General features: G+C 42.5%; 2 protein-coding genes across 2 annotated transcripts in view; one reads left to right on the forward strand and one right to left on the reverse strand.

Annotated features, from left to right (window-relative positions):
* The window catches only part of PCGF6 (polycomb group ring finger 6), a 226,331-nt gene extending 222,023 nt beyond the window's left edge, over positions 1–4,308 (reverse strand). The window contains exon 1 of the mRNA XM_085606658.1: positions 3,877–4,308. Coding sequence (XP_085462784.1) covers positions 3,877–4,065 — 189 coding nt within the window. The 5' untranslated portion in view covers positions 4,066–4,308. The remainder of the gene's footprint in view (positions 1–3,876) is intronic.
* A 47-nt stretch (positions 4,309–4,355) lies between these two features.
* The window catches only part of TAF5 (TATA-box binding protein associated factor 5), a 205,516-nt gene continuing 183,833 nt past the window's right edge, over positions 4,356–26,038 (forward strand). Inside the window, exons 1-3 of the mRNA XM_085606681.1 lie at positions 4,356–4,940; positions 17,510–17,747; positions 20,341–20,656. Of these exons, the coding sequence (XP_085462807.1) occupies positions 4,517–4,940; positions 17,510–17,747; positions 20,341–20,656 (978 nt within the window). The 5' untranslated portion in view covers positions 4,356–4,516. The remainder of the gene's footprint in view (positions 4,941–17,509; positions 17,748–20,340; positions 20,657–26,038) is intronic.

The raw sequence follows: 26,038 nt of genomic DNA on the forward strand, positions 1-26,038 counted from the left end.
TCAGGCCTTTGCTATGGCTCCGAGACAGACCATGTACATTCCTCTGATAAGAACCAGTTCTCTCTACTCAGTACAGTGTGAAAAACAGGAGGAAAGCAAAACATGCCCTCTTCTTCGTGCAGGCACAGAAAATGGCTTCAGTCATGAAAATGGAGTTAGTTAAGCCATGCACACAAAGGCCCAAAGCAAGATGGAATCAGAAAAGCAAGGATGACATGAAACCATGTCAAAGGCAATAGTCAGCACCTATAATTCTCATCCACATAACTTACAAGCACCACTGTGTACAAAGAAAAGTTTGAAGCAAGGTAAAGTCAGAAGGCAGGATGACATTAGACCACGTCAAAGCCAATAGGTCAAAGTCATAATTCACCTAACCCAAATAACATTATACACGTAATCCCTCAGTATCCAACATTGAGCACATGTGTGCACCACCACCCACAACACTGCACCTCAACATCCCACACCTTCTATTCTTGGCAAGACAATTCTACTAAAAGACAGCAAGATTACAGGACAGAAGAGAAGCAGGCATATGCAAACCCATCCTACATTAAGGCTAGGGTAACATAACACACTTAAAATCAGTTAACATTGTGGTGGTTGAGGGGCATCATAGGGTGTCAGACCACAAAAGTGGCTCATTCACGACAGCTCCCAATTTTGAAAAAGCTTATCCTCGATCTTTCAATTCTGGATAACCTCAGACCTATCTCCCTTTTGCCTTTCTTTCTGAAAATTATGGAAAATCATGTTAATTATCAGTTCCATTGAAGAAAGAGAATTTCTTCACCTCTCCCAATAAGGTTTCCGGGCTGCCCACTCTACAGAATGTGCCTTACTTCGTACTACAGAAACATTAAGACATAATGCTGAATATGGTCTCACCTCGGCCTTAATACTGCTTGACCTGAGTGCTGCCTTCGACACCGTATCCCATGGCCTACTGATTCAAGGCTAGGAGAGTGCGTTGTAGGCGGCATGGCACTCAAATGGCTTTCCTCCTTCCTGTCTAACTGCACTTTTCAAGTAACGCAGAGACCTTTCATATCTGATACACTGACTCTTACACAAGGAGTTCCTCAGGGTTCTATTCTGAGGCTCACTATATTTAATGTATATATTCATCCCCTAGCGGAGCTGATCGAGAGACATAATGTTGAATTAGTATCATATGCGGATGTTACGCAATTGATAGTGACTTATAGCAGCAGGACGGATTGGCTCAACACTTTAAATCGTGCCTGGTGGAACTGGCCTCTTGGATGACAGAGAGCTGTTTAAAGCTCAACGCCAATAAAACAGTGATCATGATCGTAGGCAAGGTTCCATCCATATGGTCTATGGCATGGTGGCCGGATACAGTGGGCCAGATCCCTGAACCTAAACTCAAAAACCTTGGAGTGTGGTTTGATTCTCATCTCTCTCTTGAACCTCAAATCAGTAGTGTAGCAGGGAAGTACTTCAGCAGTCTGAAAATATTAAGGATAATGTTCGACCTCATCCCGATTGAGTCACACAAAACCGTTGTTCATTCACTGATTACATCCCAACTAGACTACTGTAATGTGCTTTATCTGGGAACCACCAAAGGGAGCTTAATAAAGCTCCAAAGGATGCAAAATGTGGCAGCCGGTCTGCTCCTGAACCTTCCAAGAAGGGCCTTGGCTACAGGGGCTCTAGCCACTCTTCATTGGCTTCCTCTGGAAAAGAAAATTTGCTTCAAAGCCCTGTGCTTCTGTCACAGGATTTTGGCCTTGAAAGGTCCTCTATACTTACGCCCCTTGATACAGCCTTACTTCCCGCAGTGCTGGTTGAGATCCTCTGGGGTTAATCTGGTAACAAAATATAAGTTCAGGCAGGCCAGACTTGGTGCTCGCTCTCTCTCCTTTCAGGCGGCTAGGGACTGGAATTCTCTGCCTGCTTTGCTAAGAGCCGAACCCTCTGAGACGCGGTTTAGGAACCTTCTAAAAACCAGACTTTTTTGTTCCACATAATTGGCTTTCTTACATTCGTTGCTGCTAGGTTCTACTGCAGCTGGTTCAGGGTCTCATCGCTGGAACACACTGGTTGCTGTAGTCACACGCTTTACAAATCTACTTATTATTACTCATTTATCTGATACTACTAAATGACTTTGGAAAAGCCAAATGGTTTGGCTTGTTGTACTAGTTCGTGGTTGTTTGATATATCTGGATGTATTAACAAAAAAAACTCACAGCCAGGCACCCAAATAGCTGTTAGGTGGCATCCAAATAGTAAGTAGAAGAAGAATAGCAGGGATAAAGCAGGAAGAGAAAAGCAGCAGCTGAATATCAGGCGGGAAACAAAATCTAGGTGCAAAAAAGGGGAAACTGAGCTGAATGAGGGAGAGTTGTGTTCAGGTGAGAGAAAATAAACAGAATGAGAAGATAGGAGCTGGAAAATAAAGGGAAAGGGAGCTATGGCACGGGTGCTAAAAAGGATGTAAACTTAAGGTGGGGCAAAGTGAACGAGGAGATTATAACGCCTGCTCTGTTAGGGCTGAAGGGAAGAAAAAAAGAGCTCTGATGAAGGAGGATGACAGGAGCTTAGTCGGGAAGAGGGAAAGAAGGGACAGGCTGAAGGGGGAAGTAGGTAGTTGAAGTGAAGGAGGGTCATTTTTGCTGGTGCTCAGCTCGAGCAAAATGAGGGAAAGAAGATCCAGCAGTGAAGAAGCAACAGGCGAAGTGGAGTTAAATATGATAGTGGAACGGAGGTCATAATATGTGACTCAGATAGAGAGAAACATTATATTATCTTCTCCACCCTACTTGCAAAGAACCCTAAGCAGGTCCGCTATTCATTTTGAAACTGGTTGTCAGTGCCTTAGCCCTTATATTGTTTGACTGGACCATGGTCTTAACTATAGACAGATCTGTGAATGGCTGAGACATGAGGATGGGAGAGGAGGAAGTACTGTGCAGTATTCTCGCTTATCTCATGTTAGTTGCATTTTTAAGCCTATGTTTAAATGACAATAAACTTTGTGTCTTCTTACTGTAGATGTAGAGCGTTATAAAAAATAAACAGCACATGTAAAACTCTTCAAACATCTTGCCAGAACTATTGAAAGCACATCCATCCTAAAGGAGTCCCAAAATCCCACCAAACATCTGGACAGAAAGCCACTGCATAGGAGAACGCATTCTAAGAGTCAGCAGTCCCCCAGCTTTCGGAAACCGTTCCCTTGTTGTGCACCAGCAAGTGAAGAGACACATGGAAAGGAAGCTTACTGTAAAAAGCCCATTATGCTTTAATATACAATTTACCACTTAAATGTACCCTACCTTGCCTTTCGGGGAGAAGCCTTACATTTCCACTCTGACTGTAATAGTGTCATTAAATCATAGTTAAAATGTTGTACAAAAAAGCAGGATTTCGTTCTTCTTTTAAAATGGTTATTCACACAGGACTCCGTAGTGTTCCCTGGAGGTTTGCTAAGCGGCAACTGCCTTTCCAAAGGAATCTTACACCAGGCCGGAATAGAAGCATTCTCTATCACCAAAGCTCTATTAACTTTTAAAGTTAGAACACATAGAAAGGACAGCCCTATTTTAGTGGCCCTATGTGGTATTGTACACATCTCAAAGCATATTTTTGGATGAGACCCTTCACAATGAAGGTTATCTGTCTAGCTAGCTAAGCTATATTTCTGACCAATGTTACTGGCACTGATTGCTTTAAATTGAACAATTGTTCCCAACATGTTCAGAAACTTACCAGAATGTAATTGCCCAAAGCCCTTCTATAAAGCTGCCTTTAAGTCTGCCACACGCTAATAGTCCACAGCACTGCACAGGTGTCATCCTCATGATTTTGGTATCGAAATGTTAACAGGAATGCTATGCCTACCTCCTCCTCAGGTGCCCCCCGCTGATGGACCGCCTCCTCCATCTCGACTTCTGCCTCCTCCTCCTCGCTTGACTCCAATCCCTCGAACTGGAAAACGGTATCCATAACCTCAGGAGAACCCATATCCTCCTCTTCTTCTTCTTCCCCCATTGAGCCTGAGAGCACAGAATCCGCTTCTACCGACTCCATTTCCACTTGTACGCTTGTATTTCCCACTCAAACAGCAGCAAACCACAGCTCTAACCTCTCCGAAAAACTACACCCTGGGATGTAGTTATCACTCAGATTCTACACTGTAGACAACTAGACAAGTTGAGCGATAACTATCACGTGGGGAAGAACAAACTGTAGTAAGAGGTTTCCGTTTAATACAACACATTGCACTTTCTTCGTTGTCCCTTTTTGCTTTCTGACGGAAATAGTCCCTTTTCTGTTTCGTCAGACTATGACCCCCCCCCCCCTCTTAAAATGTTACAGCTAGGCCAATGAGGATGTGTTTGAGGGCTACGACTAAGCCTCGCTTCCTTTTCCCATTGGATGCTAACAGCTTCACCCACAGCTAAGATGGTGACAACAACAACAAAAAAAACCTGAGACTTCCACTGTGTACTGCGCGGTTTAGTGTTTTGAATCGCGCGGCATGCCGGTAGAGTGGACTATGGCGGCGCTGCCGGAGGAGCAGCAGGAGGTTGTGGCCGCAGCAGCCGCGGCTGCAGCAGCCGGGGCTGCAGGGCCTCCCCCACCACCTTCCCCGGTGCCAGTGAATGCGGTCTTTGAGCCAGATGTGAAACCAGAGGTCACAGGCGGCGAAGATGCTGTGCCCGAGGGAGGCGCAGAGGTCGCTGGAGTGGGGGAAAAGCAATCTCCCGACAACGTACCCTCTGGTCCGGAACACCCGGACCCTGAAACCCTACGTACTGTGCTGGAGTTTCTGAAGAAGAGCAACCTGCGAGAGGCCGAGAGGACTCTTCTCCGCGAACTGAACCTTCCGGAGGGCTCACCGAGCTCTGTTTTGGGTGGCGAAGCTGGTGGGATCACTGAGCCAACGCCCCCTCCTGTCAAAGGTGAGTGTGTTATCCAAACTGCTAAACACAGCAGAAGTCCCCGTTCCTGTAGAGTTCTCTTTCACGTACATTATCCTTCAGCCTTCTCAAGTGCATGGTGAATATTGTTTTGTTATAATCGCACCCCAAAAGTGTTCGCTTAGAGTTTTCAGAACTCTCAGCGCAGCCGACCCACCAAACCGGTGCAGATGATTTGCTCCGTGCTATGTTGAATGCATAAACGCTACCTGGAAGTAGTTTTGCACTTCTCAAAGCTCTAGAAATAAGAGACCACGCTTTATTTGCCATTAACCACCTGATTAAATACTGCTCCTACCCCCCAATGGAACTAGCATCAGCTGTCACTCAAGACTTTCCATGCAGATCAAATGTGTTAAGTGCTGGAGCCTGTACAAACAAAGTTTTGACGTTTTTCAAAAGCATCGTGATGGTTCTTTGTCCATGGAAATGGTACCCTTTTCTTCAAACGTTCTCGCAATGGTTCCACAAAAATGGCATAGCCATGTACAAATCTCTCATAGTACTCTCCTAGTCCTAAAAAGGACCTCAACAAGTCTTTGTCATATGGCTTAACAGCATTATTTATAGCACTGACCAAGTCTACCAGTGGAAGGATTTATTTATTATTGAGTTTTGTATAGTGCGGACTGGAACCGAAGGCATCGGAGCGCTTCAGAGTTAGCGCAGCAGCAGTTAAAAGAGCTACATCAGTACACACAACAGTACCTAGTAATAGCATAACAAGAAGTACACAGTAGACAGCAGGATATGTGTACGATAGCAGCAATTGACGGAGATTACTTGAAAAGCAAATAACAGCACTTAGTAACATTATAAAATAGGTATACAATAGACAGTGGGGGTATGTGTACGGTATAGCAGAAATTACACGAGTGACATAGAGTTCATAGTGAGCCATAGTAACCCTATACAAAAAGGTATACTTATAGACAGGATATGCAAACAATATAGTTCTGAGGTAGATATGGAGGGAGTTGCAGAGGTGGGTAGAGTCGAGTCGCAGTTTTTCCAGGGTTAGGGGTTCTCAGTTTAGGAGGAGGGTGTGGGGAGGAAGCACCAGGCCGATCGGATCATTTATGGGGACTATTTAGGTATTAATTGAGTTGAAGTTTTAATTTTCTTCTTGAAATGAGGGAATGAGTGATTGTCTCATAGGTCCTGAGGTAAAATGTTCCAAATTCTGGGAGCATTCCCGGAGAAGGAGCAGGTGTGCGATTTGTGATGTGATTTTGTTTTTTTGTTTTCTTTCTTGAATTTGTGCGGAATCGGGAGCAAACTGTTAGAGCTTGGCAGAGGTCTCTCTTGGCCAGTTTTTGATAGTTTATTTGTGAGATACCCTGGTTTCCCCCGTGTAGAGAGCTGTGTGGTTTATGCAAGCTGTTTTGAATATACAAATTACCTTGATTCATAGCCAGTTAAGTTTCTTGAGAGATTGTTATGTGGTTGAAGCGACTCTTCCCCCGATAGAAGTATGGCTTTCCAAGGAGCTAAGTGAGTTTTTGTGGCACCAGTGATTGTCGCATTACCATAGTCCAGTTTGGAGGGGACAAAAGACTGCACCACAGCCTTTAGGTCTTTAATGGGGATGAAAGGTTTGATTTTTCTCAGGTGTTTTAACACGTAGAGGGCACTTTTAGTTGAGACATCAATGTGCTCTTTCATGGTTAAGTTTTTGTCAAGTATAATCCCCAAAGATTTTACAGAGTTGGAGATGGATAGTTTGCAGTTTAATGCAGTGAGGTCATCGTGCCAGGTGTCTACAAGAAATGACTTATTTTTTTGGTTCGAAGAGTAGCAGTTCAGTTTTGCTTGCGTAAAGCTTAGGATGATTGTTAGCTAGGATTGGACTATGGAAAGGGTGCTGGATGTCTTTGATAATTTCATGTAGAGTTTGGTCTCATCAGTATAGAGATGATGAGCAATTCTAGCTTGTTTCAGGATCACTGGTAGGGGTTGAATAGACCAGGAGATAGGATTGACCCTTGGGGACTCGTTGAGAGACTGGTGTTGCTTTTGAGGTGGAGTTGTTTAATTTGATTAATTGTGAATGTTTGTTAAGGAAAGAGGCACACTGCTGAAGGACAGTTCCATTGGTACCTGCCAGACGGGAGAGGGTATAGAGGAGGATGTCATTGTTGACCTTATCAAAGGCAGCCGAAAAGACTAGGAGGCAGATCTGGCCTTCATCCAGAGATCTGTGCAGGTCGTCAGTGACGTTAAGTGTAGCAGCCTCTGTGCTGCAGCATTTCCTGAATCCAGATTGGAAGGTGTCGTGCAGGTTGAATTTTTCAGTGCGGTTGTTGAGTTGTGCCAGCTGGCTTTTTACAATGGCTATGGATAGTAGAGGCAGGTTAGTAATAGGTACAGCTCCTACACCAATAGAACTACCATCAACGGTCACACAACTTTCCATGTGGCTCAAATGTGTTAAGAGCTGGAGCCTGTGTAATCAAAGTTTTGACCTTTTCAAAAGCATCATCATGTTTCTTTGTCCATGCAAATGATACCCTTTTCTTCAAAAGTTCTCGCAATGGTTCCACAAAAATGGCCTAACCATGTACAAATCTCGCATAGTACTCTCCTGGTCCTAAAAAGCTTCTCAACAAATCTTTGTCATATTGCTTAACAGCATTAGTTATAGCACTGACCAAGCCTCCCAATTGAAGGTTGCTCTTACAGGTAATCCTATGACCTAAATCGGGGTTCTCTAAAGGCCGGATCCATGCCAGATTTTTAAGACCACTACATTTCTCTAAATGGGGATATACTAAACATCTGGCATGGATCCAGCCCTTCAGGACTAACTTTGGGGAACCCTGAACTAAAAAATCCATTCATTTTACTAGAAATTTTGCTTTTATCTTTACTCTCAGCCATTCCTGACCTTTCCAGTGTTCAAAGCACACAGTCCAACAACCTATCCTGTTCTTCACTCGTTTTAGTTAAAATAAGTATGTCATCCAGAAAAGCTTGCACACCCCCTCAAGTTCTGAAACAATGTGTCTAACCACTTTTGAAAGATACTAGCCCGAGGTGCCACTACAAACGGCACCCTTAAAAACCTATAAACACCAAATGAAGTAACAAAAGCTGTCGGATATTTTGATTCCTGTTCCAGTGTTATCAGATAGTATGCTGACTTGAGATCAATAATCGAAAAATACTTAGCTCCATTGACTGCTGCAAACAACTCCTGTGTTGTTGGCAATGGGTGCCTATCCACTACAATAATTTTTGTTTACTGATCTCAAGTGAACACATGGACATAAATCTCAATTCTTTTTTTTCTTTCTTTGATTAAAGCAATGACAATCGCTGATATCCGATCCGAACTATCAGTTGGTCAGTGATACATTCTGCACGTAACTTATCCAGGTGTTATTTGAGCTGTTGGTGAACTCCTAATGGTACCATACGCACCTTGTGCTGCACAGGAACTGCACCTTTTTTTTTAGCTTCATATGATGTGTGAAACCTTTCACTTGACTAACCTTCTCCGCAAATACTGCACATGACTTCATAATCACCTTTTCCACATTGGAAGGCTGAATTTCTAGATGGTTCAGCACGATATCCCTTAAAACAATAGGACAATCAGTACCCAGATATAACATTGCCCTAAGTTTTCCTAGATCATACCATCTGACAATATCCTTTCCATTGACTGCCACAAACATTTTTGTATAAATGTCATGCCCCTGAAAGTCCAGCTTGTCCTCAAAATAGCCTAACCTGTAAATTTCAAAGTTGCGAAACACTTCCGTATTTTTCAAATTTACATCTCTCCACATGTTTTTAAAACAATTTTCAGACCCTATAATGATTGGAGAACCCAAATCAGCCATAACATCTAAGGTCACTTTCTCAATGTGTACCTCTGCCAATGGTGTTTTAAATCCTTCATTAATTGCATTTACATTGAAATAGTTGTGTTTCATATAACATAAGAATCGTGTTCTCAAGTGTCACTTACATTATGTACTGCGTTTACACTCGCACCTGTACTGGATTTCTTACTCCTGCACGCACTCTGGAAATGCCCCACTTTGTTGCACTCATTACAATTCCTTTTGGTCGCAGGACATCCTCTAAAATTTCTGAGACCTGCCTTGGTACTACAAGGCTTAAAAGTTTTCTTTCTCACTTGAACCACACATATAGTAAAGTTGCATAAGTTTCTTCAACAGTTGATGATGATCTAGATCTCTCTTTGCTGTTGGCAATATCAAGAACTTCAGACCTCTTTTGATTCTGACAACCAACAAACAGCCTTTCTTGCATTTGCAATTAAACACAAACTGATATCTGGTTCACATGTTGACTGCCGCTGCAATGCCCTACGTGACCCTTCTTGGACCTGCTCCCTCTTGTGCCCATGGTAAAGCAGTGCTCTCCAAGTGTGATACAGCTGACCTATTCAAGCTTCAGGGTACAATACAACAAACTACAAGAGGCCTTTTCCTGAAGTACCAGTAGACCAGTGGCAACTGGACCTGGACTGGATGCTGCTATTGGTCTCTGTCATGATGTGAAAAAGTGCCATCTTTCTTGCATGGTATGCCCCTACTTTTTGATGAATGTACTTTGACTGAGTGTGCCCTGGACTCCTGCCAATCAGGTGCCCAGGGCCTATGTTCCTTCCCTAAAACACAAATTGGCAAACCCTGGCCACATGTCAGCCCCTGGTAAATGGTACCCTAGGTCTTGTGACCAGGGAAGGCCTCTAAGGGCTGCAGCACTGATTGTGCCACCCTTAGAGGCCCTGTACCCTTACATACACACACTGCCCTTGCAGGCTGGGTGTCTGGGTACAAGACAAAACAAAGTCAACATGGCACACATCCCTGTGTGCCATGCCCACCACCTACACTGCCATGGCATACATCATCCACCCCTCTAGCTGGGTGCCCTATGCCAGTGGTGTGGGCACAGGAGCAGGAGCCCTGTGCCCCTACACATACCCAGGTCCATTCCTGTGCACTGTAAGTGCAGTGCTGCCATTTAAGAGTACATGGTGCTGAGAGCTTGTCAAACACGAACTCCACAGCACCATAATGGCAACACTGAAGACTGAGAAGTTTGGTATCAAACTTCTCAGCACATTAAACCCACACTGATGCCAGTGTGGGATTTAATGTACCAAACACCCCAGATGGCATCTTAGAGATGCTCCCTAAAACCTAACCTACAATCCACGTCTGTTCTGAGGAAATACTCACCTGCTATTAGGTGAGCTCCCAGTGCTGGATCTTGGTGTCCAGCCCTGACTCTGAAAAATACTTACAACTGTACTTACCAGTAACCCAAGTTTCTCCCATGGGAAATTAATTGACTGTTTTTCTGTGAAATTTCTTCTAAGTGTCAATTTCTGCAAACTTTAAATATTCTTTAAAAATCGTATAATTTCTGAAAACGTAATTACTTACCTGTTTTGGATAAAGGTCCCAGTACTGAGTCTAGGCACCCAGTACTGGATTACAAAAGTAACGAGAACATACTATACCTGCAACTTGAATTTTCTGCCATAGGGAATCATTGACTGTTTTCTATGAAATATTTTCTAAGTGTCAACTTTTAAAATAGCAAAATATTGTCTAAAAATCATCACAGTAATTAAGTCGACTTTTATCACTTGTTTCTAAATACTGTCCCAGGACTGAATCTAGGATCCAGTCCTGGAATTCCAAAGGTAATCCAAAAAGTAATCTATTGCAAATAACTTGAAACTTCCATTGAACTCAATGCATTATTGTGTTTAAAATTGTGTTGCCTATTGCAACCACTTGTAACTTCCTACAAAAGCCAATTGCATATTGCAAAAGTATTTATATAAAGCATCTCATTCTGAGAAAGTATATTTTAATACCTATTGTTGGTTCTAAAATAAAACAAGCATATATTTTTTATATATAAACCATTGGCCTAAAGTTCAGTTATTGAGTGTGTGAGACCATTTGCTGACTGAGTGTGTGCAACAAATGCTTTACACTGTCCTCTGATAGTGCCTTACTGCTCGACCAAGCTACCACTTTAGAGAGTAAGGTTATATCTATCTTTAGCCTCTGCCAAACCTCTGGGGACTGTGGACTCTGTACACCCTGTACCTACTTGGGAACAGTATATACAGAGCCACTTTCTCACACATGACACCCTATGAGTCTCCAAGTTTCTCCTCTCATGTCCTGGTAGTCTTTAGAAAGTATACTCCTTTGGTGGATTGGGACTTAAAAGACTAAGTCAGCAAGTAGAATTTTTGACCAGGACAGGCCTGTTTGATGTATTTGACCCACGCTCCATCGCGATCAGCCTCTAATTGTGCCTAGGTCCGGTCTACTTCAACCTTTTACCATCATTAACACTTTGTGCTTTTTGGTGCTATTTGCTTTAAACTTTAAAAAGTTCATATCTCTGGTTATCCTTATTGGATGTTTGCCATTTTGGGTTAATTTTGTTTAGTACATTTTACTCAGTTTCTAATTCTTTTTATTGGATGTTTATTGTTTAGCATTTTAACTTTATTACTGTTTTATTATTGCAAATATACTTTACACAGGGCCCTAAATTAAGTCTCTGTTCCATACCCACCAGGGGTTTGAGCTAAGGCTAAAATAGTGAATTTGATGATTCACTCTGACAAGGTTGTTATTAGTGCTTGAGGTGAGTAGTCCCCTACCCCAAATAATAATCTGATTTCTTACACAAATGCAATAACAAGTCTAATAAAAACAAAAGAAAGGTCGTTGGTACAAAATTGATGTAACACCTTTCTACTATATCGTATTTTACATACCTGTACACAGAAAGAGAATACTTTTTCCTTTTAATGATAAGGACTATATTCCTAGGATTGTGGAGATGAACTTTGTTGGTCCTGGAGCACTTAATCTACCTTGCCCATGAGAACCTGAGATCCAGTATGTCTGTATTTGTGGGGCGTACTTGCGTCGGAACGAGACCAGAGATGTGATGCAACTATTAATTTCTACCCTGTTGAAGCTTATTGATTTGACCAGCACCCCAAAAGCTACCCTTTCAGGCCTGAGGCTGACATGCAGCACTTAATTTGTACTGGTGTTTGCACTGCCACTTATTTTTAAACACCTGCACATATTTTGTAAAGTTCACCACATGGTGGCTCTGTGCGTCTGTTTCCCAGCAGAGGTTGTTCTTTGTAGCATTTAACTATTCAATAAACTTTAAAGATAAATGGATTAACTAGCATTTCCAGCCCATCCCTGTGGTTTGAGGTGACCTGGGATAGTCCTAAAATATGCCACTTGTTTGAGTGTGATTGTTAGAAGGCTATCTTGGCACTGGTATTTTGCAGCAGTGGCAAGAGCAGCAAGTGGTGCCAGCTACAATGTTCTCCTGTGAAATACTTTGGGTCCTGGCAGTTAATTGTTTTAACATTTTAAGCACTGCTGATATGACTTTGCTGTGGCACATTAACATTGTGAGACCTCGCACATAGTGTATGAAAGCTCCCTGTCCAAACAAACGCCGTGCAGACATGAGTTCAACTTGCACAAGCTTGTTGTTGCACTTGATGTTGGTGCCCTGCTGCTGCTGAGAGCCCCTGCCCTTGGAGTGATAAGTACCCCACACCACTTCACCCACAGATAGGTGGTCAGTATGTATAAACGTAGCTTGAGAATTGGTGGCTCTCCACATCCCTCAACCTTAGTGCCCTTTCATACTTTTCACAAGGATTGCGTAACTGCCCTTGACTTATACAAGCCCCGGAGAACTTCCTTGACCGTGCTATTCAATTATTTTCCTTTCACCAACATGCCAGGCAACAACACTTCAATGTATGATTGCCAGAGATAAAAAAAAAATCAGAGTACTTTTTCTGCTTGTCTTGAATCATTTAGCTCACAGTTTACTAGTTTGGGAGGCAGAGACTTCTAATCTGCACATAACCACATGGTATGAAACTTCTAGTTCAGCGTTTAATGGTTTGACCTCAAATGTGTACTGCCATTAGGGGCTCCACAAAGGTCCCCATCCTCTGTTAATGTCAATCATAATGTCAATCATACTGGTGCTCTTTCCTCTGATCTGTTCTTTGATATGTGACCTACGCCTCTGATCAAAGCATCCAAGCAATCTCCTACCTTTGGAGCACAAGTAAGAGCTGTGGGGATTTGTGGCTACTGAGAAGAGACAATTTCCTGTCCATCTTATGGGAGCTTCAGTGGGAGCTGGGAGGGGTGCACAAATTAAAAGTTCTGTCTCAAAGCCTGCACTACACAAAGTGGTTGGCTGAGTGTTGGAGTAAAGCAAATGTAATCTGTCATATAACATTGAGCTGCAATTATACTAACTCTCGATTTACACATTCAAAGTCTTTTGAATCACAAGGACGAGATGGTTGCGAAGAGGCAAACTCTTCCTTGCAAATTTCAAGAAAATTGGTAATTGCTTTGTGAGTTCTGTGAAGCTTTGAATGGTTACCGACGGCCTGTGTTGGTCTCTACCCAATTGCAAAGTGACAATTGTGAGGAACAGTTCCCCCTGTCCTTCAGGCAACTGTAGGCAACAGGATGAGGAAATGGATAGCGATCCTGTAAACTGCTGCATGGTCACTTGATCACTTTTTTGCAGTGTCTAATTTCTTGGGTATTGGTGGCCCCTGGGGAAACTAGGTGAATGGAAGGATGGCTGTCTGTTTCTTCCCTCCATTGGGCTGCTATGATCCTTTACACTACGGTGTGGTCCTGCACAGTGCTTTTGTCACTGTCCCAGTAGATCCTAATTCCAGGGCATGTTCTTGTCTTGTCACATTTTTTTTGAAACCCTTCAATCCTATAGAGAGATGTTGGGGTTTTACAAGTGTATTGAAAGTTGCAGTTTTTGTGTACCTGGGAGCAAACAGGACTCTCTGCCACAGCACCTTACTGGGGGCTAGCATGTTACAAGGGATGGGATTCTGAATTTGGGAGAAAAGAATCGGAAAGATGCTTCCTCTAGTGGAAAATTGTTTAGGACTGACCCCAAAATGGTGTCGTATGTAAAGAATGCTTTCTTCACTGCCAAAGATAATGGTCCGATAGATTGGGTAATTAGCAACGAATACGTTGGCCAAGATCTGATATTGAGGACAATTCCTGACACAATACGTACCTGTGGAACAAAACCACAGAACAAAACAATGTCAATCCAAATGGAGAAATAATATGTAGAACAAAGAAACATTTATTTTAAATACCGGTGTAGTAACATAATGTTAGTGTGGGTAGTGGGTTTCTGTTGAAGTCCTCTTTCTCCCCCCCCCCCCCCCCGCCACACACACACACACACACGTTGCGCCTGGCTTTTGACACAACTTTGCCTGTAGAATTCTGGGTCCCTGCTGTCTAGGTTCCCGGTATCGGTGTTTTCCCCAAAACTTTACCACGATTGGCAGCTTCAGTCCCCCGTTTAAGTTCCTAGTAAATGGTACCCTGGTACCTAGGGCATGGGAACTGAAGAGGCACGCCTTGGTGCAGACAAAAGTCGACATGGCACTCTGCCTGTGTGCCATGTCCAAGCAGCAATTTCCAAGGTATGGGTAAGTCACCCTTCTAGCAGGCCTTACAAGCCCTAAGGCAGGGTGCACTGTATCTCTGGTGTGGGCATAGCTGCATGAGCAGATACGCACCTACAATTTCAAAGTCTATTCTTAAATATTGTAAGTGCCAGTGAAGCCATAGAGAAAACATGGCTGACAACTAGAGTTCCCCAGCACCATGATGGCTTCACTGAACACAGGAGTGTTTGATACCAAACAACTCCTCTCAATAAACCCACACTGATGCAAGTGTGGGTTTTATTGAAACATATATCCAGAGGGCACCACCGAGGTGCCCCCTGAAAACCTGCCAACTCTGGTGTGGTCTCTGACTGGCTTTAGGCAGCCTGCCACCACCAGACATATTCCCCCCCCCAGAGGCGAGAGCCCCTGATGTCTGAGGCGAGAAACAATGCACAACCTTGGGAAGAGGTATCGCCCGTCTCTACCCCCCCCCTCTTTCCCCCCTCCACCCCTCCCCCCCCCCCCCCCCCTCCCAGGTTGTGCACAGTGCTCGAGAGGGGAGCTTCAAAGGCCTATCCGCCATTGTAATGCGACCCCCAGCCTCTACTGCTAGCAGCAGATGGCAGCCCTCGGTTCAAACCCCCACTTTTGGTGGGAAAACTAAGATGAAATAGGAGGTTTTGGTGACAATCTGAACCTGGCCTGGTGTTGACCTGAAACCCCGAAGGTCTGTACTTGCCTGAAAAACCACATTCTTGTTTAGCTCAATGGGTTAACCTTGCAAAGATTGAAAATTGCACTGTGTCATTTATTAGTCCATGTGTGCATGACCAATGTCTTGCACTCCTCTGTTGGGCCCAAGACTCCTCGCCCACACTACCACAAATGGAGCACTTTGAGTTTACATTGAGCCCTGCACACTTCTGGGGACAATTCTGGACTCTGGGCACTGTATAGCCACTTAGTGGTGTACCATATACAGAGCCAGCTTCCTACAGTTAGTAACACAATAAATAAACTGTCTAAAATCTCAGAGTTAATCAGTCGAATCCTTCTTAGAGAAGTACTATTTTCTTAAGGTATGTGGTGGGGGTGTCCAGCAGCACTGGCTTAGTCCATTTGACTCAGTGAATGGTAATCGTTCTTATGTCCCCTGAAATCCTAGTTAGACTTCCCTGAGATGTCTGATCATGTGGTGCTCTGGTTATCCTTTCACTTGGTGTGTCGCTGCATTGACTTGTACCAGCATCTGCTTATCATATCTCTTTCTTTATTTTGAATAGGTAAGTGCAGCGTTTTTATGCATTTGGTCAGCCAATCTTGGAAGGAATGTGCATTCCTGTATAGTCTGCCATGTGGAGTCAAAGATACTGTAATGCCTACCTTCAGCACAATCCGCTTCATTTTTCACCTGCTTGGATTTTCGTTTTCATTGTTTTTCTACTGTTTAGGCAACATGAATTCTCTAGTGTAGGACTGCGTCTCACAATTTTTCTGCTAAGGGTTTTCAGTTCCTGTTTTGAACAACATCCGTTGGAATGAAAGGGTTAAATCTTTTGGATCCTGAGTGCCAGGAATACCGATGCACTGGTTTAACTTGAAGTTTTATAAAGATGTCTGAGTAGAGGCCTATTCCATACTGTGTATCCGCTCTGTAAGCACCAACATTCCTATCTATTGCTCTCCTAATGCAGCACAGAGATATCTGCAAGACGCCTCTTTATCGTGAAAGTCCAACAGCAAGGCCCCCATGTGGTCCCAAGAGACCGAGCTGCCCTAACACAAACAGACGTTGACCACTAAGCCTAAGTTGGACATATCTTCTACCTAGAGTTGCCACCCTACCAGTTTCCTACCAGCATCACTGGTATTTTGATGTCTTGGTCGGTACAAAAAAGAGCATAATCGCCTAAAGGCAGTATTTTTAGCCTCCATCTGTGCTTACTTCAAAGAGCAAATATAAATAGAAAGCACTTTTAAATGTAGTTAGGGTTTAGTTAATAATCTAGGACTAATACTTAGGAAAACAAAGGCAGAAAAGTTAGGTTACAAATAAATATAGTCCTATTTAGTATCATGCCTTTGCAGACGCTTAAAATGGCTGGTATTTTTCTCTTGCAGAAGTGGCAACCCTACTTTTACTCCATGTCAATATTTCTTGTGCTCTTTCCCCCCCCCCCCCCCCCCCCACCCCCCGCAAATCTCCATCCACATTCTCTTCCTGATTTTCTCCCCCAAAATCTCTTTCTGTCTGTTTTTTCTTGAATAGTCTGTCTGTAACTGCTTCTGCTCCAGCCCCTGTTATGGATTGCTTCCCACAAGGCATTACCAGAACCTCTTTCTGTGCCAGACAGTCCATTGGTTATAAAGTCCAAGTTCTGGGACGCCTTAACAAATTGCTCAAGTGGCAAGCAAGACCTTTAATAGCAAGCTTGCCTGATAAGGGATATTGGAGCACAGATTTAAAAGCGCCAACATTGGATATTATTTATTGAAAAACAGCACACGCCTAAAAACCATAAACTGTTAGCCATTATCTTGGACTTAAGTAGCTCCTAGTACAAAAACAAAATTGGAATGCTTTTACACGTTTTCTAAACAATCTCTTTCATGGTCTTTAGGTTGGCGTTTTTAGTTTACAAGTTTCTTATTCTGTAAGGAATGGATTGGTACGAGGTTGTAGGTGTCTACGCTATGAATCCACCTCTCTTCCTACTTCACGCAGTCTCTTAATTTTGATTCTCCTTCCTTCCTGCCAAAATTGCATTTTAGAAATGTGGAGTAGAGGAGAACGGTAGTCTTTAAGGTAATAATGTTATTGCTGCATGCAGGAACTAGATGTACTTAGTAATTGTTGTACTGAGACTTTGTTTTAGTTCTAGTTTTTTTTAATGTGGTGGGGGAGCATGAGTCACATGCCTACAAATATTCAGATATGAAGATTGTGATCTTGGCCTTCTGTACCCGATTAGGATTGTGATGGGTTTTTAGTCCGTGCTGTTGAAGTAAACTCAGTATTTTTTATTTCTAGCATCTAGTGTGAATGCGGAGAACCAGCCAGATGTGAGTGCAGTGCTGTCTGCATACACTCAGCAAGGCGATCCTTCCAAATATGAAACATACTACAGTGGGCTGAAGCGCTTCATCGAATCTGTCCTGGATTGCCATCGTGCTGAGCTCTCTCAACTCTTCTACCCTCTCTTTGTGCACATGTATTTGGAGTTGGTGTATAACCAGCACGAAAGTGAAGCAAAGACATTTTTTGACAAGTAAACCAATTTTCGGTTTTATCTAAGATTTTGATTTTGTACTATGCAATTTATTTTTAGTCACTCTGCTTGATTGCCATTCTTGAGTAACATTGAATGGAATCTGCAGCCTGGCAACGTGTCTTGCAATGCTCCCCGTTATGTGTAGCGCAAGAAATGCTAAATATTGTCAATTGTCTTCGCTCCTTTTTAAAGTAAACCCTCTTCTGGAGTGCTTTTATTACATCACTTAAATATGTTTTTTAAAAAGGGAAATTTTTCAAACCTTTTTTAATCCATTGTAAACTGTCCGTTTGTAGTATTATAATGGCAAGAAAATATCTTTGAAAGAAATGTCTGTACAATAAAGTGTAATAAAATATTTTATGGGAAATTGGATACATTGCTAAATTAGTTGGTGACCAAACTGAGACCATTTTTGCAAAATTGCGAGACCAGGTATTTATAAATGTAACTAGAAGATATTTACATTAGATAAAGTGTCTGCCGCGAAGGTTGATCCAAATGTTCTTTTGAGAACCTTACATCATAGCATGGTGGAAGCACCAGCCCAGATGAGACGTTTTTCTTCTCAGTTGTAATTCATAGCTGTACAGTACAGTCTCTATTTATGTAAAATCTTTAGAATTGAGTATTTGTCTGTATTGTCAGTGATCTGAAATCACTCCACTGAGCCTTCTCTTCATGTAAGTTCTAGAACTTGCCTTGATGTCCCATACATCAAAAGTGAGGCAGCATGTACAATATTGTTTTCATCACCGTAATATCAACTTTTTTTTAACAAGGTTCAACAAGTAGAGCTGTTTATCTTTCTCACAAATGCTGTAGCTTGCAAGATGATACTTGCATATTAAGTCAGCATGTCTTATCCCACTAAGGCATCCTTATGCTTTGAATGGAAATATCTTAGTTTTGCTATAAAATGGCAGTACTCACCAATGTTTTTGTCTCCCTTTTGTACTGTCTAGAGAAACTAGACCACTGTCTCTTTACTCTACACTGGTTTACCTTCTCCCTGTTGCCAGTGGAGTTGGTCTTTAGGCAATCAAAAGAGGAGACCACATAGGGGAGGAAGGATTAAGGGCAGAGCCGCCTTTGCATAAAATATTGCTTTACATACTTGATATGGAAACCTTAATCGTATTCCTGCCAATATAGTAGAGCGAATTGACACATTTTTAAGCTTCTCCAGATAAAAGACTAACAGGTTAGAGAACTGTTTCTATTTAATGTCTCGGCCAAGAACCATTGAGCTGCTGAGACAGAAGTACTTGTAAATTCTAAATACATCATACTCCTGAAATTCTGCCTCAGAAAGATGCAGAAAATAAAAGCCATCTATAAGGATGAAGTGAACTTATTGTCCCACTGATGGGGGAAAATCACCGTTCTTAATTGTCTCCATATAGCAGCTTGCTGTCCATACCCCGAAGTTATAGTAAAGGAGTTCACTAAATCAGTTGGTGTTTGGTGGGTGGAGGCAGGGATTCCTCTTTCATTTGAATACGTTTGTCTGGGCCTGGCACATTTTCAGAAGATGAAAGTGGTGGATGACTTCTCTCTGCATTCTTTTGGGCTTTTCACCTGGCCCAACTATGCAAATCGGAGAGAGCCATGATATAAGCTGTTGTACTTATGCGTTTTGGAAGAGAAGTTCATTCCTTGATCAGCATGTGTGTGGTTAAGATGAAACTGACAGTGAGACAGATGAAGGGTTCACATTTTAAGCTTCTGGAAATGTAGTGGAACGTGAGCTCTTACAAATGGTTAATTCTCCTATTTGGCAGAACCCGTGACATAAACTTTGAGGGGTGTCTTATTTGGTACAACAGGTGGTTTTAGAACGGAGTATGTACTTTTCAACATTTGTGTGGAGGATTTGATTTATTTTGAAGACCGTAAAGTATTAATAGACATCCTAGAGACATTGGTGGTGAAAATCATAGGATTACCTGCTAGAAAGATTTATAAACTCTTGCGTAGTGGAAAAAGGCAGTGAATAAGCTTTAGGCAGTTTTGGGCAGTGCATGATGTACTGAAAATCCATGCTGCAGTGAATTGGGGAGACCACTGAATAAATGTTTTGTAGATCCATTCTACCATCCATCTTGAAAAATAGGAATTTGTTACCAGTTCATGCCACTTTTCATGTAACATTCTTAAACAAGCATTGTAGACACAAATGAGGCCAAATAAGGTCTCTCCTCGCACCTTCATCTCAATTGGAGAGTATAAGAGCAGAGTAGTACATTTTTGCTTACGACTGCAGAATGTGAACAAGTGAAGCAGAAGCAAATATTACGTCTACCTGCTTGCACTGCTGACAAAGTGATCTGGTTAAGGTGAGCAGGTTTGTTACATTAACCCTCTAAACCCAGGTTATTGGCTTAAAATGAGGGTAGTAAGGAACCTGTTTCAATTTGACTCATTGAAACTAAATGAAAATAAAAGAAAATCGTTAACATTGGACACACTTTATAATTTGCTGTTCAGCCTCTTCTCATGTCGTGCTATTTTAATGTTTGACCTATTTTTCAGTCTCCCCCCTATTCCTAAAAAGTAGAGCATTAACAAATGGATTTTTCTTCAACAGGTTTCATGGAGATCAAGAGTGTTACTATGAAGATGACCTGCGTGTTCTTGCCAGCCTTACAAAAAAAGAACATATGAAGGGCAATGAGACCATGCTTGATTTCCGGACTAGCAAATTTGTTTTAAGGATTTCACGTGACTCTTATCAGCTCCTGAAGAGGCATCTTCAAGAGCGTCAAAACAATCAGATTTGGAGCATTGTGCAAGAGCATCTCTACATTGACATCTTCGATGGAATGCCTCGCAGCAAGCAGCAGATTGATGCTATGGTGGGGAGCTTGGCTGGAGAAGCGAAGCGTGAAGCTAATAAAGCCAAGGTATTTGTGCTGCTTATTTTAAGTGATTTATAATCCGTTTTTTGTACTGGCTTCCCATATTTTGTCAATTTTCCAATTATTTAAAGAATAACCGTTTCTTTTAGTTCATTACAATATATATTTGTATATTTTCTGTTTATTTCAGTGTTATGTAGAGGGCCTATGTCTTGTTTCCCAGCCTACTCCAGATAAAGTAGTATAGTTCTTCATTGTGATGCAAATGATGTTGAAATAAAATGCCAGGGACAAAGGTAGAACCCATAACCCATAGCTTTGGCCTACTGAAAATGTTGAGGAATTTCCTCCCGCCACTCCCAGTCCCCCATAGGAAAACAGTAGTCCAAGCATTGATTATATCCCGGCTTGATTATGTTAATGTTTTGTACTTCGGCCTCCCTGACTATCTTCTTGGCTGACTACAGGTGGTACAATACGCTGCGGCAAGAGCCATACTCATGGTAGGCCTCTGGACACATATGACCCCTCACTTGAAGTCCTTGCACTGGCTTCTGGTGCGCCTGAGGACAAATTTCAAAGCCCTGGTACTGGCTTATAAGGCCTTACACAATATAGGGGCCTCATACCTGAGGAACAGAATCCAGCACTATGCTCCATCTAAAACTTTGAGGTCTTCCACCCAGCAGCTTTTGACTATCCTAAGGTTCTCTCGTTCCCGGCTGGGTGGTCGTTCCTTTCAAGTGGTAGCTTCTCAGCTATGGAACAGCCTGCCGTCATCCTTACGTCAGGCTCAGGATCTCCATAGCTTTAGGCGAGATTTAAAAACCTGACTCTTCATACAGTAGAGCAGCTGTTATGTGCGTGCCTGTACTGTTATGTCACTGGTTCTCTTTTCCCAGCGCCGGGACACTCAATGGAGTAGCCGCGCGCTTTACAAGTGCCCAGTAACATAACATAACAACACCAAACGTTGTCGCGTATGGTGCTAACATGTATGATACATTGCCATGCCCATCCTATTCAATGTCTTAAAGATGGTCTCTAAGATTAAATTGAATATGAATGGTCAATATTCCTTTCACATAGACTATAAGAAGCTGGCTTTTTGTGTAGTGTACCAAAATGTTGTACACTATGTAGAAAGTCCAGACGATCCTTATTGATTTACAGGGCTTAAATTATTAATCCCAAATGCTCTTTTTTCTTTTTTTTTTGTGGTGGTGTGGGTGAGCAGTTTAGGCTTATCAGAGGGTAGTGTTCAGCATTTGTTGTACGCACAGAGTCAATAAATGAGACACACTAGAAAATAAACTTGAGACCAATTTTAGACACACAAACTTCGGAATCTGGTAAGTACTTTAGACCATTATCAAATCTTACAGTTGAAACAGTAAAAAATGATTTGAGGCATGAACCTCTAACACGGTAATGTTATCCTATTGTAAAAACATTCACTGCTTAGGGTCACTTGCAAATGACTCGCAGGAGTGTTTTTCTGGACTTAAGGTGAGTAGGGGCCAAAGTCTAATAAAGCGCCACAAGTTCTTCAGTTTTACCTGCCCTGGGGAGTCCAGGTGCAGAGGTGCTTCCAGCGTTGGTAGCTTCGGACGCTACACGCTGTAGTCGGTGGGAAAGTACCTGCAGGAAAGAGGCTGCAAGAGGGGACTTAGGGACCAGTCCGGCAGAACCCAAAGGGGGGGCTTCACTTTTGGGGATCTCAGGGCCACAGAGACCTCCATACTGAATTTAGGGGGTGCTGAGTGAAGGGTAGTAGCCAATGGGTACCACACCCCCTTTATAACCACCTCCTGTGGGGAGTGGGCATAACTCTGTCCCAGAGTTCATAATTCCACCAAAGACAAGATGGTGGAACCCTTCTTTCGTGGAGCACATCAGGCATCCCACATTAGAGGTGTGACTGGCTGGGTAGTGCAACACCTACTGTGAACATCTTCATATAGAGCAGGCATTATATCTGGTCTTGGAGAGCATGGTCGCTCACATGCGGGGGAGGGGGTGGTGGAGGTCAATAACATATCTGTGGTACAAGAAGCTGGACGTTATCAGTCAGCCTGCACATAGGTTAGTGGTAGATTTTCATGGGGCATCTCTAAGGTGCCCTCTGGGTTCATGTCATAATAAATCTTGTACTGGCAACAGTACAGGTTTATTAAGACTGGGTGTTTGATATCAAATACCATAGGTTTCAGTAAAGCCATCATGTAGTTGGGGAACTCGTAATGATCAGTGCCCAGTACATATGCTTAAGATGGCTTCCCAGTTCACTTGTATCATCTAGTAATTGGGCTAGACAGCACGGAGGCATATCTGCTCATGCAGATATGTCCTCATATGAAATATAATGCACCCTGCCTTAGGGCTGCAAGGCCTTCTGTAGGGGTGACTGGGAGTGTGCCATGTTGTGTTTTTCACTCCTAGTTTGCGCAATGACACACAGTCTGCAATGGCAGACTGCATGCAATTTGTATGGCGGTCGATTTGGGTAGCATAATACATCTGCAGCCCTTAGGGACCCTCTTTGGTACCCATGCCCTGGGTACTAGCGGTACCACTTACTAGGGACTTACAGGGGTGACAATTGTGCTACAGTTGAACAGTTACCTTGTTTTAGGGAAAGCACACTGGTACTAGGGACCTGGTTTGCAGGAACACAGTGCATGTCAGTCAAAATTGCATCAAATACCTGGCAAAAAGTGGCAATGACCATGTTTAAAAAGGGGGACTTTCTTACATAGACCATGATACAGTTTACAGTTGGGTAAACAATCTTGGGTATAGTGACCTTCCACTCATCTGTTTGGTTAACCCTTTAAGGGAATAACTGATTCACCGTATTATGGGCAGAATCGATTCACAGATTGCAATTGCGACCATATGTATGAGTCCATCAGTGTTGCTAAAGGGCAGCACTCCCTGGTTTATTAAAATACCCAAACCTAACATAATTGGTCATAAGAGCATTTATTGGATAGCAGTTTGCTGCATCGATACACTGACATGTTTTTTATCTAATTCTTATTATATCTCTTGGCACAAAGAGGATATAATCCTCCTTCTTGGTGCAACCAAAGTAAACCTTTCTTTTTTGGCATAATAATATCTTTTAAATCCTCTCACCATCGTTTCAGCTCACAGTTGCTCTTGTGTTGCACCCAGGGCCAAGAATACATGTAAAGCATAATTACTCTGCTATGATTTTATGTTTCTCTTGAAAGTGAGTGGCGGCCAGATAACATGGATTTTTGTATGAAATCCCTGTAAGTAGTTCATAAATCCAAATATTAGCTAGTCTAACTGTAGATCCTACACAAAGTAAGATATGAACATGTGGCATAAAGCAAACTTGTATCTGTGTGTTTATTGGTGACAATATAAATTGTGCCTGCATTGCATGACCTGGGCATCATGGGTTTGCGTTGACATGGTAGCTTTGTAGTGGGTCCCTGTAACTTGTCTTGAAATGCCAAGGCACATAAGTTCTGGCGGGGTGAACTCGTTGGGCCGGACGCACCTTTTATTCAACAGGCATTTCCCTGAAGGGCTGGAGCCCTTGGAGGCTCGTTTTGAAAGCGCAGGTCCGCTCCTGGTGCCTTAATCACTTTGGCCAGCTTCCTGATGTTAATTGCAGAAAGCTTCTAGAGGTTCGGTAGAGACAGAGTGGAAGGAAGGGGCAAGGTAGAGACCGGGGAGGAGAGGAACGGAGCATAGAAAGGGAAACGATGGATAGAATGCCGTATGCTCCCCCTCCCCTCCCCCCCCCACAACACGAAGGGAGACCACATTTTCAACCACACGTATTAGAACATGCTGTTTGCAATCAACACTACACAGATGTGCCTCATAGTCTGTTGAGATGCTCTGAACACCATGGAGTAACTCCGTCCCTTCCCTCCCTCCATACAGAGGGCATTACTACAACTTTCATTTATCCAGCACAATTCTGATATAACACTGGTTGGCAATCTTCGAGCTTCACAGTCAATAATGCATCTCATTCGGTTCCATCCAGATACATTAGTGCTTCATTACTACATCAATAGAATATGTAAGACACTTTGCTTGACTATTGTGGGCAATACAAATTATCAAGATCATATTTAGGTATGTGTTGCCACCTCAATAGGACATCTAGATACTCGCGTATCTGAGCCACTCGGACAAGGTTGTCTACAGATAACACAGCCCTCATGTGCACAATTGCTTCAAAGTTAAGTAATCATCTAAAAATTCCCCTTAAAAGAACAATCTCTTCAAACCAAGTAAGGGCAACCGTGCGCCTCATGACACTTAATAAATGGCAAAGTCCTTTGGCATGCACATCCAGGCCCACAATGCTCTTCAATTATTCTTAACAGGATCGGTTGCATTTTAGCTGGCCACTATACAAAACAAACTATTTATAAAAAAAACAATTCAGTGGTTAGGTAGATCTTCTCTCACAGTAGGCGTTCAAAATATAAAGCTCGCGCCACACACAATGTTTATGACTTCAAAATATTTATATTGATTATGATAATTTACAACACCTAAAAGCACATCATTAAATATAGCACCGTCTTAAACCAATAAATAATACAAGCATCAAATTAATACTTGTCTCCGATAGTATTAATGTGATGACATCTGAGCTGTAAGATCTTTTAATATTTGGAAGGGACTCTGTTAGAATGCCACTGTGAGCATTACATTGGTGTGCGAGTTATGGTTTGCATTGCTGCTTTGAGAGTTCTGGATTGTAGAGCTAACCATAACTGGTGAATTTCATGTTTTTCATTTTTATTTTGTAACCAGAATTGTACATTAACTGTGTTTCTTGAATTGGATGTTTTTTTTTAAAACCTATGTTAAGGTGGTATATCTGATCCTAACCATAATTTCACTTGAACTGCAGATTTATTAAATATCTACTTGCTATGACACAGAAGTTGAAAAACCACCATATGCAAATCATTCTTGCCCCTCATTTCCTCTAAAAATGGTCAAAACCAAACTGCTGGGCCGGTCTATGCTGCCTCTAAGATGTTTTCACCTAAAGGTTAGTGCCCCACAGGACTCAAGTAGCACATCATCCACAAACCGCAGCAAGTTCGAAACATCTTTTACCTTAGTAGAAGCATGCAGCCATAATTGTAAGCCATTTTTCTAGTGTTAACAAAGTTGCAGAAGTTTAATATGAATGTCATCATTGGACCTAGGATCAGTGCTTTGGGCTACCCTTAGTGTTTGCGACAGGGCATACGTTTGATCTTAGCTCTAGGATTAGCGTTAGGATGCTTGCCAGAGCTATGATTAAGCCTATGTTTAGTGCTGGGCTCAGGGTAAACGTTGGTCTTCGGCACAGACTACAGGATGCTAATTATAAGGTTATCTTTGGGTTTAGTACAGGGACTGGAGTTAGGCTTG

The sequence above is a fragment of the Triturus cristatus genome, chromosome 1_2, assembly GCF_964204655.1.
Source record: "Triturus cristatus chromosome 1_2, aTriCri1.1, whole genome shotgun sequence".
In the NCBI taxonomy this organism is placed as follows: Eukaryota; Metazoa; Chordata; class Amphibia; order Caudata; family Salamandridae; genus Triturus; species Triturus cristatus.